We start from the raw sequence: 17,352 nt of genomic DNA, 5'->3' as shown, positions 1-17,352 counted from the left end.
AAATATGGGGAAGATTGGATCACTATAACGTCCAAAAATCACAAAAAAATGTGGGCCAGTCGTTAAATGTGATGGAACTTTGGTAAATTTTTGTTTCCTGCTTTTCACTCTCAGAAAACAAAGGTTATACTATAAATTGACTTAGGTGTAAATACTCGCTTTTTCCAATGTTTGGTGAGATTTTTTCATTGTTCGAAAAATTCTTTTCGCGAAATTATGCAAAAAGAGGCTGAAAATCAAAAATTTAGAAAATCAAAAATTACATATATTCTTCATTCATTCTCTAAAACAATTGTCTAATTTCAAGACCTGATGGACCGGTACTCACACTTTTTTTACTAATAATCTTTAGCATCTTATTTCAAAGCAAATTTTTCGTAAGAAAATAGGAAAGTACCAAATAAATGATAAATATGAATATTCCACGATATTTAAATAATGGATTATGGTTGAAAAAGAAACGTTTTCTTTAATGGGATAATCGCCAAAGGCAACTTAACTGATTACTCGATATCGCGCCGATTCCCGTATTTCTTTGGAAATGTATCGTTCGTGAAGAAGGGGAGTGAGTAAATAATGTGAAATGTGGTATTTGTGACTTTTACTTTTCCCTCTCTAAGTCCAACTGGTGTTTTTTATCAACTGTCACCATGACTTTTTTGTATCTGCCTCCATATAGTCGAAACACTGTGCGTCGTAAGTTCGATGAGCCTAAGTTCCAGGGCCCAATTTCGGCGAAATTTCAACGGGATCCCGGTCCTTGTTTAATGACTAAGTAAGCATTTTTAGTATCGAAAGATAAGAGTAAACTCAGAATTTCTGAATGTTCCTCAAAAGAATAAGTAATAAAATTCATGGCCAGTCAAAAAATTTTGGGAGATAAGTCGATGTTAAAACATCGCTGAAACTGGCATCGATGTATCGTCAACTTAGCGATTTTAGGAAATTGTAAACATCGATGGCAAACATCGAATTTTGAACCGATATTATCGATGTTTCAAAAATATCGATGCATCGTTTGCATCCCTAGCGATTCAACATCGCCTGAAAAGTTGTAAGCGATTTTATCGCCTTTTAGAAAATTTAAACACAATTTACACAGACGATTTTGTTGAATCGATTAGAAAATCGCCTCTTGTAAATGCAGCTTAAGCTTAAGATTTTTTAGAGCACTGAAAATTCATCAAAATTTCAAACTTTTTTCTTCATTAAATGGAAGCAAATGCGACAACAAATTCTAAAAAACCAACGGTAATTTTTAGCCACTTGAAATTTGCATGTTGTTACGCTGACGGTGGCAATTAATATCAATTGTGTAGCGTTGCCACTGAATTTCAAAATATGTAAATATTTTAAAAATTTTAATTAAAAGAGCACTTAAAAGGGTAAAATTATAAGTAAAATGGTAAATGGGGTCGAAAAATTTAGGTACTTAGGCGGGTTGGGTAAATAAGCGGGGAGGTACTTAAGAGAGGGATTTCCTTCAGATTACATTAAAAAATTCACGGTACCCAAAATGTTGGTTACTTAAGTGGGTTAGGTACTTAAGCGGGTTTCACCGTACATATATATATTTTAATAAGCATAAGTATATCGACTCCTTTGCGCAAAAGTATCGTATGTTACATTCTTTAAGAAATTCACTTTTTGATGCAAGTGTTTCTACACCCCATAACGCATCACCTGTTCAAATATCACGGCTTAAATCCCAATAGCTGCGCCAAAAATTTACTGTAAATTTTATCGTATGCGACAATGAATTTTGTCTTGTGGGCGATATTATCGTATGTGCTAAGAAATTGGAATGTGAAAACCTTTCTACAAAAAAAAATATGTGTTTAGTTATATTTCTGAATTATCTCGGCAAATCTAAATTTTAGTATTTCTGGTGCTAGCCAAAGCAGAGAAAAATAAAATAAACACTCCTGTAAAAGGGGTCGATATGAGCCGTTCAGTGCACAAACTGATTAACTCCATCAACAAAAAGTTGGGAGATGCGATCAAATACTGTACATTATTTTTAATATTCTATTTATATTATAAAGTCAAATAAATAATGTTATTATAAATATTATATACTATTCTATGTTATATAAAGTTATTATATAATAAGTTATGACTATACCAAGAGCTTTGACACTTAAATTTAAGATTTTTCAAAAAGTGGAGTTAATGGATGTGTGCACTGAACGGCTCATATATGTATGCAAAAATGCAAAAATATGCAGATAAGCAAATTTCTATGTACAGGATCCCTTGGATGCAAAAGTATGTAATTTCATGGAATTCCGATGTCTATTAATTACTTTTCATGCATGCGTTTTGGTTTTCTGCAAAGATCTGTATAAAACATTTTAAGTTAGATCACTTTTTTTATCAGCTTCAATGTTAAAATCAACTTTATTAATTTCCAATGCTCAAAATATGTTATATGCGCATATGTGTACGTACATACATTCATTTGTATGTACATATGTATTTTACAAGAAAAACCTTATTAAATTTTACCAAAAACTTTCGCTATTTTGGCTAGTAGTGGTAAGAATTGCTTTGATAAATATTTAAGTTAATTAATAGGACTTTAATCAGGCCAGACGAGAAAAATAAGATCTATTTAATATCTCTAATAATTCCGCACTTTTTCTTGTGGTAACATAAAACAGTTTTTAATGCGGCGCACAGTGGTTTGAAATCCAAATCTATGTGTACCTACTATTTGTTCGAAGACACGTTGATTAAATAAGACACCACTTTGTTTCCTATATGTTATCTGAAGTAAGATTTCCAAGATTCAAAATGGCTGATCGAATATGATGGAGAAAAAAATTAAAAAGTCAATGTGTTTTAAAATAACGTGGTATCCAAAGGCTTCGGGGTCGCTTCTTATGAATCTGCAGTCAGATTTAAAAAATGCAAAACGGCAGATTCAATACGGCGGACCAAAACTTAAGAAATCAGTAGATTTAAATAAAACGAGATATTTAGGGGTTTTTAGGTTTGTTCCTGCGACAATCAATTATTGCTTGACATATTGGTAATAGATAGGTCATATATACATATACATATATGATATATGTATATACATATATCACCAAAAAAAGTTGCCGTTGCATCACCAAAAAAAGTTGCGGGTTTTCCGCCGCATATTATAAGACGTCCACCAAAATATTTCGGAAAAATATTAAGATTTGAGCGAGCTGGACCGATTCGAAAATACCTCCAAAAATGGAGTTTTTTATGAAAACAAAATTGTTTCCTAAATAGCTTTTTGAAAAAAGTCCCCTCAGATGGCACAACAGATTAGGCTTAAAAAATCTGCATAAAAATATTTAAAAATCTTTTCAACGGAAACGTAATAATGAGATTTTTGATGCTATTTTTTTAATTTCTCAAAGATTGATTTACCAAAAACTTAAATAACTGGGCCCAAACTATTCTGATTTAGACATAAAGGTTGTTTGTAACAGGGAAAACGAATCGAGATAGATATAGAAAAATGTATACATAAATGATCAGAATGAAAATAGAAATCGATTAAGCGGTGACTGTCTGTCCGTACGTCCGTACGTCCGTACGTCCGTCCGTCCGTCTGTGCACGCGACAGCTCGAGTAAAAATTTAGATATCTTAACGAAACTTAGTACGTGCACTTTCTTCGGGCGTAGGACGGATGGGTTCGAAAATGGGCAAAACCGGAAAATAACCACGCCTACCTCCCAAACCAAACTTCTTCCAAACTTGGCACAGTTATTGGCCTTGCTACAGCATACCAAATGACCGAAACTTTTTAAAATCGGACAATAACCACGCTCACATCCCATTTAACGGTAATTTAGAGAAATACGAAATCTTCGATAAATCAGTAAATATTAAAGCTAATTTATTCAAAATTGATGCTTGCAACAATTCTTTACCAAGAAATACATTTATGATACAATTTTGGAAAATGGGCGTGGCACCGCCCACTTATGTTTACATATATGTATCTCGGTAACCGTTCTTCGGTATGGTTATTGTGCTTGCCACATAAAAGCAAAACATTGAGAATTTTTTAAATCGAACTAAACTTACGGCCGCTTTTCATATAACGGTATATTTCAGAAATGATAGAAACTTCAATATTTCGAAATTTAAGGAGGCTAATTTGGGAAAGGTTAAGAACATATATTTAATACCTTGAATGATGTTCGTTCATCCTACCCTTCTCTTTCATCCTTTGAATGAGTTTATTAGCAAAGAAATAAAAAGGGTGAGAAGTACCTTTCCAATGATACCTCATAAGTCTAAATCGGAAGTGTTTGGGATTAGTTATTCAAGTTTTTCTTTACCAATCTTTGAAAAAAGTTAAAAAAAAAGCAGCATCAAAAATATCATTATTACGATTCCCTTCAAATGTTTTTTTTTTAATTTTTTTAAAATGCAAATCTTTTAAGCTTAAACCGTTTTGTCACTTGAGGGGGTTTTTTTTCAAAAAACATCTTTAAGAAACTATTTTTATTCATAAAAAAACTCCATTTTTGGAGGTATTTTCAAATCGGTCCAGCCCACGTTAATCTTAATATTTTTTCGAAATATTTTGGTGGACTTCTTAAAACATAATAGATTTTATAATTCCAAAAACAGTATGTACCTATTTTTTTTGTATGGGGAGTGATGCAGCCGCCGCTTCAATATATGTTTATGTATATATTGAAGCGGCGGCCGCTGTGGTGTAGGGGTTAATAAAATTATAGTTTAAAAAACTAAAACCTCGTTATTATAATTTCCATTTGTACTGTCATCAAGTATGTAGCTTGAGAATAGAAATCGCTGCATCTTATATTACATACATAGTTACAGCTAACAAAAGGGAGGTAAAAAATGTTTTTTTCTTAACAGCGGTCGCCCCTCGGCAGGCAATGACAAAGCTCCGAGTGTATTTCTGCCATGAAAAACTGATTCTTATAAATTTGGAATTTAGATACTCACTTAAACCTATTTATCTTACAAAGTAGGTAAATTAGCTCATGCAATTTTTCATCCACTTAATTCATATGTTCAGTAATAGAATAACGTTATCGGATTTCCGGATTCCGTGACTTGTGCATTTTTTAATTTTCGTGCAATTAGTTTATATGTATGCTTACTGAAATGTGGTCACTCAGATAAAAGCGGAAGTGGAAAAAGCCAGCTTAGAAGCAGTAGTTCCGTTTCTGGAGTGGAGGGATCATTTCATTAAGACTTTATAGAACTCTTGCATGTAGTGTTGGGTTGACAGTTTTTTATTTTTGGGGTTTGTTCACCTACTTTTTCGATTCAACCAACTGTGCTGCGGATGCAAATATTTACACATGTGTTTGGATTGTTAGCACAAAATAATGACTTCACTGAAATTAAACATGTATGTCTTTTTATGATAACATAATAAATAAGTGTTTTCACTGTAGAGCATTCAAGAAATTTTTAGTTGATGTTATGAAATCAGTTGATACTGTGCTGAGAAAGAATTTGCCTTTCCATGACTATAGGCAGCGTTGCCATTTTAGCCGTTTTCCAGCTAGATTTAGCCGGTTTTGATAGCAAATAGCCGGAGAAAATTCGATCTAGCCGGCAGCCGATTTGTTAACCGGTTTGTAAAAAAAAGTTAGCCGTTTTTTGCCAAATTTTCAGGTGCAAAAAGTAAACATGTTGTTCGAAAGCAATAATGCAGACCCAATGAAGATTTTTAATGAACTCAATGTTTTACTTTCGCATCTATGCTCCCTAGTGGTTATTAGCGCGGACCCATTTGATCCTATATGCTCCCCGTTGGAACCATACCTTGCTCCATTTCCTCACTTTTATCACAGTTTTGAAGAGTATTTAAAAACCAAAGTAAGCACAAACGCTTTTGACCACGAAGCCGAGAAAATAATTCGAGAAAATGGTCGCTATTTTATTATCACTTTAATAAAGTAATTACGCCAACGCCTCCCTACAAATATTGCCACACTAAAAAAATTGACTTTTTTCAGTTGGAAATGCATTAAGAGTAATTAAACCAAAAGTATTTGTTCAACTATAGCAACAAAAACACAAATATAATGCCGACGAAATAACATCCATAGAGATGCAATGGCAACGGTTAACGTTACATACCTGGAGTAATTTAGACTCAACTGTAAAATTTTGGGCCGAAGTTTATCAATTTCGAAATGCCCTAGGAGAAAACCCTTTCGCTGACCTTTGCAACCTAGTTTTTAGTTTTCTTGTTTTGCCTATAAGTAATGCAGAAGTAGAGCGAATATTTAGTTCAATGAATATAATAAAAACTAAGCAAAGAAATCCAATGTGCGTTAAAACGTTAAACGCTATTTTATATATAAGATACGGTTTAAAACGTGAAGAAAAATGCTGCCATAATTTTACTGTAGATGACGATCTCTTAAAATTAATGAATTCAGGTGATATATACAATAGTGATTCATTTGATGATGAGGAATATACACTCGATATAAATTAATGGTGTTAACTAGTCTTTCGTTTCTTGCGATTTATTTAAATAAAGCATGTGAATTTTCACTAAAACATTTTAGCCGTTTTTTGCCAGAGTCTATGTGAAATTTCACTAAAACATTTTAGCCGTTTTTAGCCGCTTTTTTTTGCCAATCTAACCGGTCGGCCTAAAAAGTTCTGGCAACACTGACTATAGGTGAGGTAATTTCCTCTAATGTTACGGTATTTATCTATGCCAGGGCCGGCCGCAGGATTTATGTAAAGTCATTCGTAACAACCCATCATTTTATTTAGACTATTCAGCATATTGTATTTTAATATAATTCAGTATAACTCAAAAAAAAAATCACATGCAATTCACCGAGGTAAAGATAGAAATTGCGATGAGTATTTAGAAAAGCTATCCCATTGTGTGCTCGTTCTCTACCCATGCCTGCCCATGCATAATGATATTCATTTAATGATTTTGCAAACTTATAACTCAATAGGGGCGAAGGGTATCTATCATACAAAACTCAAAGAAAAATTTCCGTAGAAAAAACGAAAACTGAATTTTTGTAATGGATACCACAGCCCAACAAAAATAGAAAAACGGAAAATGTTAATGATGAAATGATAGACTTTTTGTGCTGATTACGTAAGCATAAAGTTTCCACCAGCTCCAGATTTTGAAAAAAAACGACGTCAAAGTGCCAAAAAATCGCGTTTTTGCCATATTTTAGGAGCTCTACCAGAGAAATAAAAAGTGATAAAACCTTACTGGCTTAAATTAAAGGTGGAACACTCGACTACTATCTTTGACAATACCACTCCTGCACCCTGAATTGATGGTAGCTTATCGTTTTTTATATAATTTTATTTGTTTTTATTTTATTTTAGAAAAAATGAGGAACAAGTTGAATCAAATATTTGAACGTTTATTATATTTAGGTTTCAAAAAGAAGTGTCATTGACATTGGTTATTATGGTATGTATGTAACGTATCTTTCTCATGATCCCAGAGAATTATAAAAATAATATAATGCTACGAAATTATTAGCACCAATAGCTGACACCTCGAAAATACAAATAAGCCACAATACTCGCTATTGTAATTTTTTTAATTTTGTACGTTTTAAAAAATAAATATTAAGCATTCAAAGTCTACAAAAAATACGTTTTTCGAATAAAAACGTTTAATGTGCAAATGATTTGACATAAAACGTAAGTTTCATAAAGTGCACGCAATCCAATGAATAGTATAATATCTTGTCAAACTCAATAATTGACTGAATTTTTTATATATTCATTGGTTTCCTTTCACAGAGTTCATTTGTGCTTGAATCGCTATTTAAATGAATCTGTGTTTTTTTTTTTTTTTAAATAGGTGAAACTCATCCACAATACCCTTCGTTCCCCTAAATGTAAGGAAAGCCAGTTTTGTCTTCATTAAGCTATTTCAATAAAAAAGTTTTATGGATATCTTAAAATTTGTTATTGTTTTTATGGCTTTTTAACAATTACGAACGTTCGAGGAAACGCGAGTAAACTTTTTGCGGAATTGTACTTAAAACATTATCTTGGTTGAATAAATTAATTTTTCTAAATGAAGCAGGCCTTATTTAATCTGTTTTCGTCGGAAGACCAGCGAGGCGTTGAGACCGCATCGCCTGAAGCCGAGCTTACTCTTGTGAGCAGGGTGCTTATTAGCTTACTCTTTCGCTATTGAAATTTTGCCGAGTGCTTATCTTCCAATTTTGCCCACCGCTGCTTTAAAGCCGGCGAAGTTGGAACGGCCGACCCTACGTTAAAGACCGTACATTTCAATTTTATGAATTTTATGAGTATGAAACTTATAAAAGTCACTGACAAAGAGAGCAGATGAATTTCTTTTATCATGAAACTTTGAGATAGTTTGAGGGGCCCCACCAGCTATTGGCCCCATGGCCTAAAAATTCTAAATCCGGCCTTGTATGTTTTTATCAATATTGTTCTAAACAGAATGTGCTTAAATTCCTTGCGAAGAAAATACATATGTATGTATCAACATGCAAAGGTATTGTTTTAGCATCGGAATTAAGGTAAATTATTTATTTATGATAAATCGGAGTAATAAATAGCAACGCCATTATGTACTAAATCTTAAAATAAAATATTCAAAAGTTGTCAATTATGAAAATTACAAATTCTTCTAAGAAATAAAAACCCAAAATTCGTTGTTAATCAGAAGTAGGAAAAATTAATGACAAAATATTTTTTTTTAATATTTTGATGTTTACGTCGCTTAAAAAGCTTTTAGAAAAACTTAACAGCTGCAGTCTATTAAAATTTGCTGGTGGTTGATGTGGTCGTGGTGGTGGAACGAATTGTCACCTGTTTGACAATCTTTTTACCTAGATTAATCTCGGTACTATTACCATTGCTGTTGGTCACATTGTTGCTATTGTCATTTTTGTAAATTGTGTTTTTGTTGTTACTGCTACCTTCTCCCACCATTAAAGGGCGCCGTGGAGGCATACGCTCGTTGACAGCATCCAATCCTTTCGCTTCTGCGAACGAAGTGATTTGTTGGGTGGCGCCCAGGGTTTGAAGTGCTAAGAGAAGAAATAAAAGTGTGCATCAATTTATTAAAAAATCAAATTTTACGATGACATTTAAGTATGTGATATCCTTACCATTACGTAATGAATCCTTGCCGCCAGATAGTGCTCCTACCGGTAAAGAGCCGGTCGGTGTGAGGCCCTTTAATGCCAATACCGATTCTGATTCTTCCCTATTTAAGCGATAAAAGGCAATGCAATTTAGAAAACGTATTTATGTACATATCGCTAGCTTAGAGTGAAAAGTTGTCAAGTCCACTTTTTATGAAAATTCATATTTTAATACAGGAGGCTAGAGAAATTAAAAATGCCTCCTTTCGAAAAGGATAAATGTACTTATTTTATTTTTTCCTGTTCATATGTAGTAAAAGGAAAATTTGCTAAGTCCCAAAGAAGGCAAAAATAACACGGAATCTTTTAATAAAGATCGAACCATCTGATTCTTTTGGAGCCTTGCTTTTCTTTAAACACGCAAAATGTTGTATTCAAATCTTGCGAAATACTTAAAAAAATGGCCACGCGAAGTTTTTTCTCTTCCCCTGTAAATTTTGTAAAATGGAACTTAGCAACATTTCACTCTAAGCTATCAATATGTATTTAGGTATATTTATTTGTACATATTCATACATACGTATGTATTTATCTATGTAGGTACATATGTATGTACATGTTGTACGTGTGTCTTAATATAATAACAAAATATACCGAATTACCTCAAAACCGAGAAGACACGTGACATTTTGCCAATGGCTCTGATCTTATTACGTATAATTTCTTTACGTAGCGCTGAAACCCCAGACACTGTGGAATAAAGTAAAAAATATAGAAGATATATTTTATTGCTAAGCCAAACCAACGAAAATTTAGCAAACTAATTAAATAATGGCAGATAAGCAAACAGCTAGGCATATTTTTAAGCTGCGCGTTCGAATAATTTCAATTTATTTACATAAATATATATGAGTACAGTGAGTGCCAGCCAAAATGTTTTTCATATATGTAAATAGTTTTGCTAGTTTTTTATAACTTGCACTACTAAAGTGTACTTTGTGTGGAAGAAAGCGTGCAACAAAATCAGTCAAATCAATTTTTTTGTAGAAATTTTATATCTGGCGTACAGCTGAATAGAGCAAAAAATGTACATGCATTTTAACATTAATTTGTGTTTTTTTACGGGTTTCTTGCCAAAATAAACGTGAAAAATTCTGTGAAATTTTATTAAAACAACTTAAGTTATATTAGAAGATTGAACTTTGTATTGAAAAATAACAAGTTTCCCTTGAAAAATTCTGTATTATATTTTATTAAGATTATATTAAAAGTTTATCGTTAAAATATTGTTTGGGAACCCAATGAAATAGTATGGCTTTAAAGTGAAAACGGACCTATCTCCAGATAAGCAGTTTTTATAAAATGTCATATTTATGAAGCGATTATCTGATATTTACAGTTAAAAATATTTAAGTTTGTTAAAAAGTTATATTTCTTAAAACCTTTCTTTTTACAGATCCATTGGGCCAGGGATATTTTATGTTTTTTTACCAATAAAAAATTCTTCTAGCGCATAGGTCTAAAATGAATTTTGAGGCAATTCTGGAGTGTCACCAGGGAAATCCTAAGGAAAAATCCAGGATCCCCTCCCAGATGCGCAGGCGACGAATGGTTTCAAAACCGCATCTATTACTTGCTAAATAAATCTGGTGTGAATTACACAGGCTAATATCCACCACTGTAAGGCTGACTCAGCCGCACTTCTCCTCTGTCATAAAACAGCGGGTTTGTGGACTAATAATGTATGGATATAAACTGGTTTATGTCACCGATAAATGTAAACCCAGGTTTTGATACAGTTTAGCGATGCGGACAACGTCTTAATAGCGGATCCGGTGGAAGATCAATTCGGTTGGCTCCCACACACATGGCGCCCGACGCAGAAACACAACCTCCACCCCAATCTTTGAGGAATATGGTAGCTTGACATTACATGTGGCAATTAACAGGACGAAAACTTTTAAATGAATGGAGAGTCTCTAAAGACAACTTCTTTTCAGACCACATGTATGCCGTTTATAACCTATCCGTACCGATAAAGAAACAATTGAGTGGTTCACAAGGTGTCGCATAAATAAATGTTTAGAGGACTTAAAATCACCACCAACTATCTTCTAGCGGCGGGAAATTTCATAATAAAACTTTTGTGTTAGCTTGCGAATTCCTTAAATATAGTTTTAGCTGTTTAAAGATTATGACATACAACAGTCCGACAGTATACAGCACTTTGTGAACTCCCTAAATATGTCTCAAATCGTAGGAAAGCAGATTGGATACAGTTTAAAACAACCGTTTCTAACAGCGGATGCGAATGCGGATGTCAAGTATTTTAAGAAAAAATTAGGTGAGTACATTAGGTGATTTAGGTAAATGAAAAATTAGTAATTTTTAATAATCTTTTTTTTTATTTATTTATTTAGTACTTAAATTAAAAATTTGCAACTTTGTATTTAATAAAGAGTAATTTTGATGCCTTTTCGGGTTCCAGCCTATTTCTTAAAGGGTCGTAAATCAAACTTGCGCCACTAAATAACTACTCGCTCGAGGCGACAAAATTGAAGAACTTGAAACTTGGAAAAGTTGTAAATTACTTTCGATTGAGAGGACTTTCAGTTATATTTCTTTTTTATTGTGGTGCAATAATTCCTTTTTGAGGATTGCATCGGGGCTGTCGAATATATGAAACTTTCATCTTCTCAATCTAGCATCATGGCAAGATCGTTGTTTAAACACCGCTGTTTTCCAATTTTGAGAACCAACTCTTTATTTGTTTCAGAATTTGGAAAACCTGTTACGTCTTCAGCGTGTTTCGATTTTAGTTTTTGTAAGTCATTTTTAATCCTGTCTTCTGTGACTGGTTTGAAAAATGTGTGCTTATAGCGAGGTTCTAAATAGGTGGATATGGCAAATAAATTGTTATTTTCTAGGAATGAAAATTTCGGAGAAAATTTATTTTGAAATCGTGGCTGCCAACCAAATTACATAGTTATATTTCTTGTTATTTTGTTGAAGAGGCACCCCGTTTTTACAATTATTTGAATTATTGGAATCACGGACGATGAAGGTCTCAGATCTGTTTAGTTCTCGGGTGACTTCTTGGAAAAGTTCACCTGTAATGAATAGCTTTTAATTAATTTTTATTTATTAGCTGAGCTCGACTTTTCCTAGTTACAGGCAGTCACAATTAATTACTCACCGCTGTCGGTAACACAAACCATCAAATCCGTTTTGTTGTTCCATTCTATGAGCTCAATGTGCTTTGATACCTTGAGGCAATTCAACACAAATTTTCAACACATCGTTAATATAGTATGGGTAGGGCGTATTTCACTTTATCGCTGAAATGCAAAAAAGCCACAACCAGCTAAAATTTTTTATTGCATAAAACGATGTGGGGACTTATGATTCGATGAAATGCATCATAACCAATCAAAAAGTGAATTTTGGATTTTTAGTTAGTTACGGCTTTTTGTATTTCAGCGAGGATGTGAATTTAGCCCTTTACATACTATACTAACGATATATTACATGCCAAGTCCCACTCCTCAATAGATATAAAATTCACCTTGAATGATTAGTTTTTTGATTTTGGCCGTTTTATTATAATTTATAAATTCACCTTGAATTAATTCTTATTTAATTTGTGAACTTGGCTGTCAACTTATTTACATATAATTTTGACAATTTACACAAAATTAAAATAGAAGTTTTTGTTTTCGAGCTGGAAGACTAATATTTAAGAGGAAACACGGAACTTAAGTATAATAAGTTTTATGAGAAAAAAATAATTAAACTTTTTTAAGAAAAAGTAGAAAAATACTAGCGATGCATCCAGTTTTTTCAACTGACCTTTGTCAAATAATATTCGATAGTTACATAATTCTTACCTAATTGAAGGCTATCTTTTAACGTACAAATATTCGATTCTCTTTATAGCTAGACGTTGAACATTTCCGCTGGAAATACCTTTTAAAGGATCTTACTCTTTGACATTGGGGGACAATTTTAAAGTAGCATCTCCACAAGAAAAAATGTTGGCTACAATTCGTCATTTTGTTCACCAGATATACGTTTTGTCAGTGCACTTGCACAATATTCGCATTCGCAAAAGCTCCGCATTGATTATTGCGAATGCGAAAGCGAATGCGAATGTTAAAATTAATGCGGAAGCTCCGCAGTTGCGAATGCGAATATTCGCAACAACCCTGCTGCAAACCACTCCAAACATCGGTGCAGTTCGGTTCAGTGGTTCGGACCACTTAGAAGGAGCTTGTACCGGTACAAGAACTAGTCCACGAGAATCCCTGAACCGCGGCTCGGTTCGGTTCAAGTGGTTCAATATCAAATATTAATTAAGTTTGGGAACATTGTTTACTTGTGTTTTTATAACAAAATAAACCATATTTTGTTGTAAAATTTATGTGCTTTTTGAAAAAGTTTTTTAAATAATATATTCTACTAGTGCATCAGAAGAGAATATTGGTGATATTGGTGCATTTTTGAGTGTGCAATTGCTCGTAAGAAAGAGCAATATTCCAAAAAATTGTTTTGCTAATAACTTTTACACGGTTAACAATATTAACAATGGTACCCCTCCTGACATTTTTCTTGCAAGTTGTACCTTAAGCTAGAGAATTACCGAGTTACTTTTTACATGTACACCAGTTGTGCACTACGTAAACATTACACAAAAATTTATAAAATGTGCAATAACGCCATCCTGAGAAACAAGACCATACGAAAAATGCCGCCTTATTTCTCAATGTGGAGTGAAATAAAGCCATATGGCATTATTTCTTATGGCTTTATTGCACAGCGCCTATCGAACATGTTCGTTCACATAATGGGTTAACGTTCCTCGTAGAAGCCGAACTAGATGATATTTTTTTGCTAGAACGTCGACGGCTGAGTGGAAGATCGACCTATATTGGCAGCCGCTTCGAAAACTTTGCAACAACGCTCTATTTCGGAATTTGGTAGAAGAACGCCTTATTTAAGAATTTTGTTGAAAAACGCCCCTTCTCAGAATTTGGTTGAAGGACGCCCTGTCTCAACTAAAAGTATGTTGGAAATATATATGATAGGGAGTTTTTGACTCGGCAGCTGAGGTTGAGCGTTTCTGAACCGAATTCTGAAATAGGGCGTTTTTCAATCAAATTTTGAGAAAGCGCGTTCTTCAACTAAATTCTGAAATACGACGTTCTTGAAAAGTTTTCTGAGATAGGGAGTTTTCTAACTGGCTGCCGAGATAAATCGATTTTCCACTCAGTCGTCGATATGTACTATTTTTCTTCAGCGTCAGTTGCAAAACGAAAAATAAAATGAGTAATCGATGCCATTTTGGAAAGAAGGCTGTAAACGTTTTTCGCGATTCACATCGACATCGTCAATTTTTTTCGAAAGACTCAAAAATACATACTTTTTTGTTGTCCCAAAAAAAAAACTACATTTTTGCTGGCCGAAAAAAAAAACATTTTTTGTTGACGTATTTTTTCCAGCGTCATTATTTTGCAAGTTAATAAAAAATTTGTGATACAATTGTTTATCACTTTTCGACAGTATATTTCCCTAAAACCATTTATAGAATGAAAATAATACCCTTTCAATCACAATTATGGAAAATACAGCATAAAAGATTAGAGTAGGGTTAAGCATTACGGTACATTGTATTGTGTTTGAAACGTGGGTAGGTCACGCGTGCTGTACGGAATCTGCCGCTGCACGATTAAGATGTTATTTTTTTCAACAATGTACAAATCTATAAATGCAATAATTGGAATCCGTAAAGCTTAGAATTATATCGTCCCAATTTTGGAGCGCTGTGATGACCAGAGTGCTGGGAAGCACAACTCTAGATGCATTTGTTCGGCTACTTGATACAGTTGCCTCCTGAGCGGCAAAGTCCCCAAGAGCGGGAGATGTCCCACCAGACAGATTACTGTAACTGCGTAAATAACGTTTAAGGGACCAACTTTATTCTCATAGGTGTGATAAAACGCAGCTGAGATGTTTGCTTTTACGAAACCTGCCTCAAACTTCCTTATCGTGTACTCATCGCTATTCCGAAACCACTTTTTTTACAGGTCCATTGGCGGTTGGCAGTCTGTCTTTGGCATCTTTTTTACAACAATTTTCTTGTATACATATGTATGAACTCATTACACTGCCCAACAAAATTATGTTGAGTAAATATTGTATTTTTTTATTTTGAGTGTTAAAAGGAAGTGTTTAGGCTTTCGTATCCTCCTACACAGACAGATATATTGCATCATTTTATTGTTTTACAGAGGCTTAAAAATGTCCAAAAACGCGTTTTTCGGCACCTTTAAACCTAAGTTACTCGAAAACTAGCCACTCTAATATCTTTAGGATCAGATTCGGATTCTACGGGAAAATTTTATAAGAATCGCCTGCAATATTTTAGTCAACATAACATTGTTTAAATTTGGTTGGCCTGTGCTATAAATGCCTTCTTATTTTCATTAGCACACCTTTATTAAAGTTCAACCAAAGCTTATCAGAGGTGTAGTGACTTTGAATTAGAAATGATGCTGTCTTCATATTTAATGAACCTAAGCAACTAGGAGGCGTTGTAACATTTAAAATTTATTTCTCTTTTTTATTTAAAAGTAGCACGAGTCTATAGTTTTTGACTAAAAGTTCATTATTGTTAACTTTTCAGTAACCGTAATGCTTGGCCCTACTTTTAGAGTATTATTTTCATTAAAATAATGGTTTCAGGGCAATTAGCTGTCGAAAAGTGAAAAAATTCACACTTTTTTGTATTAACATGTAAAATAATGACGCTAGGAAAACATAACCAAAAAATATTTTTTTCTGCCAACAAAAAAGTATTAACGAATTTGTTTTGAAAAAATGGACGATACATATCGATGTAGATTGCGAAAAACGGCTGACTTCCAAAACATACAAAGAATTATGTTTCATAACGTCGAACTACGAAATGTCGACAATGTATACTTTTCCAAAGCGCATCCGAAAAGTTATCGAAACGCATAATAAGTAATCAGCGCATATAAAACAAACTTGATGCTTCGTTTTGTTTTAGTTGCGATTGGTGTCGTGAAAATGGAAAATTACGAAAGATTATTCAATGTTATGTTGCATATTTAAAATATGCAATGTATGTGGTTACAATGTTTCGCAACTCTGCATATAGGTTAGGTTAGGTGGCAGTCCCACGTAGGGTTGTTCGACTTTACTAGAAAGTCGACTTTCGACTTTCGATCGACTCTGTACAGTCGGCTTTGAAAGTCGACCGATCGACGAAGGAAAGTCGACTTTTTAATAAAAACTGTGCGTTTAACTCATATATTTTATATATAAATATAAGTGTCATAAATTTTCGATCGACCCTGTACAGTCGACTTTGAAAGTCGACCGATCGACGAAAGAAAGTCGACTTTTGAATAAAAACTCTGCGTTTAACTCATATATTTTAAACATAAATATAAGTGTCAGAATACGCCAAAAATATCATGATTTACTAGTGGTCTTTAGAATAATATGTAATTTATTGAAATTCAATGCTAGGTAAAAAAACAAGCAGACTATAGGATTTTTAAAAATATTGAAAATTGTTCCAGCTATACAGAACGAAAATTTTGGTTGTGAGGGTTTTAAAAAATGTATATTTTTGAAAAATTTAAAAATTCTAAAAATGTCTTAAATCGATATTTGGTAATTACGGTCAACTTTTTGAAGATATTGCCTTTCCAATGGAACAGAGGTGGCGAGTATTGGTAGAAATTTAAGTGTCACTTTATAAATAAGGGATATTCTTCCTTTAAAGTAGCATAGATTGGGATTATCCACACGACTAATGTCGCATATCAACTGGAATTCTACCAGCAATATTTTGATCGGTGTTTAAAATTTTGTACTTACGGATTGGTCAAATTCGAAGCAAAGACTGTCTGTAGAAGCTTACATAAACTCTTCTTCTTCTTATTTGGCGCTGTAACCGCCTAAGCGATTTTGGCCGAGTCCAAAACAGCACGCCAGTCATATCTCTTCTGTGCTAACTGACGCCAATTGAAAATGCCAAGTGAAGCCAAGTCCTTCTCCACCTGGTCTTTCCAACGCAGAGGAGGCCTTCCTCTTCCTCTGTTCCCAGCATCGCGGCCCGCGTTGAATATTTTCAGAGCAGGAGCGTTTCTGTCCATCCGAACGACATGGCCAAGCCAGCGGAGCCGCTGAATTTTAATTCGCTGCACTATGTCTATATC

The 17,352-nt window shown here is 33.7% G+C and overlaps 1 protein-coding gene across 1 annotated transcript in view; it reads right to left on the bottom strand.

Moving 5' to 3' along the window:
* Nucleotides 1-8,730: 8,730 nt before the first annotated feature.
* CanA1 (Calcineurin A1) overlaps nucleotides 8,731-17,352 on the bottom strand; it is an 80,871-nt gene continuing 72,249 nt past the window's right edge. Inside the window, exons 12-14 of the mRNA XM_017605801.1 lie at nucleotides 9,766-9,853; nucleotides 9,128-9,225; nucleotides 8,731-9,046 (exon numbers count right to left, since the gene is read on the bottom strand). Coding sequence (XP_017461290.1) covers nucleotides 8,775-9,046; nucleotides 9,128-9,225; nucleotides 9,766-9,853 — 458 coding nt within the window. The 3' untranslated portion in view covers nucleotides 8,731-8,774. The remainder of the gene's footprint in view (nucleotides 9,047-9,127; nucleotides 9,226-9,765; nucleotides 9,854-17,352) is intronic.

This window comes from Rhagoletis zephyria, unplaced genomic scaffold (assembly GCF_001687245.7).
Source record: "Rhagoletis zephyria isolate East Lansing unplaced genomic scaffold, Rhagoletis_zephyria_1.1 Rzeph_scaffold_00156, whole genome shotgun sequence".
NCBI lineage: Eukaryota > Metazoa > Arthropoda > Insecta > Diptera > Tephritidae > Rhagoletis > Rhagoletis zephyria.
The sequence above is the reverse complement of the archived record's forward strand: the minus strand, read 5'-3'. Positions and strand labels throughout refer to the sequence as shown.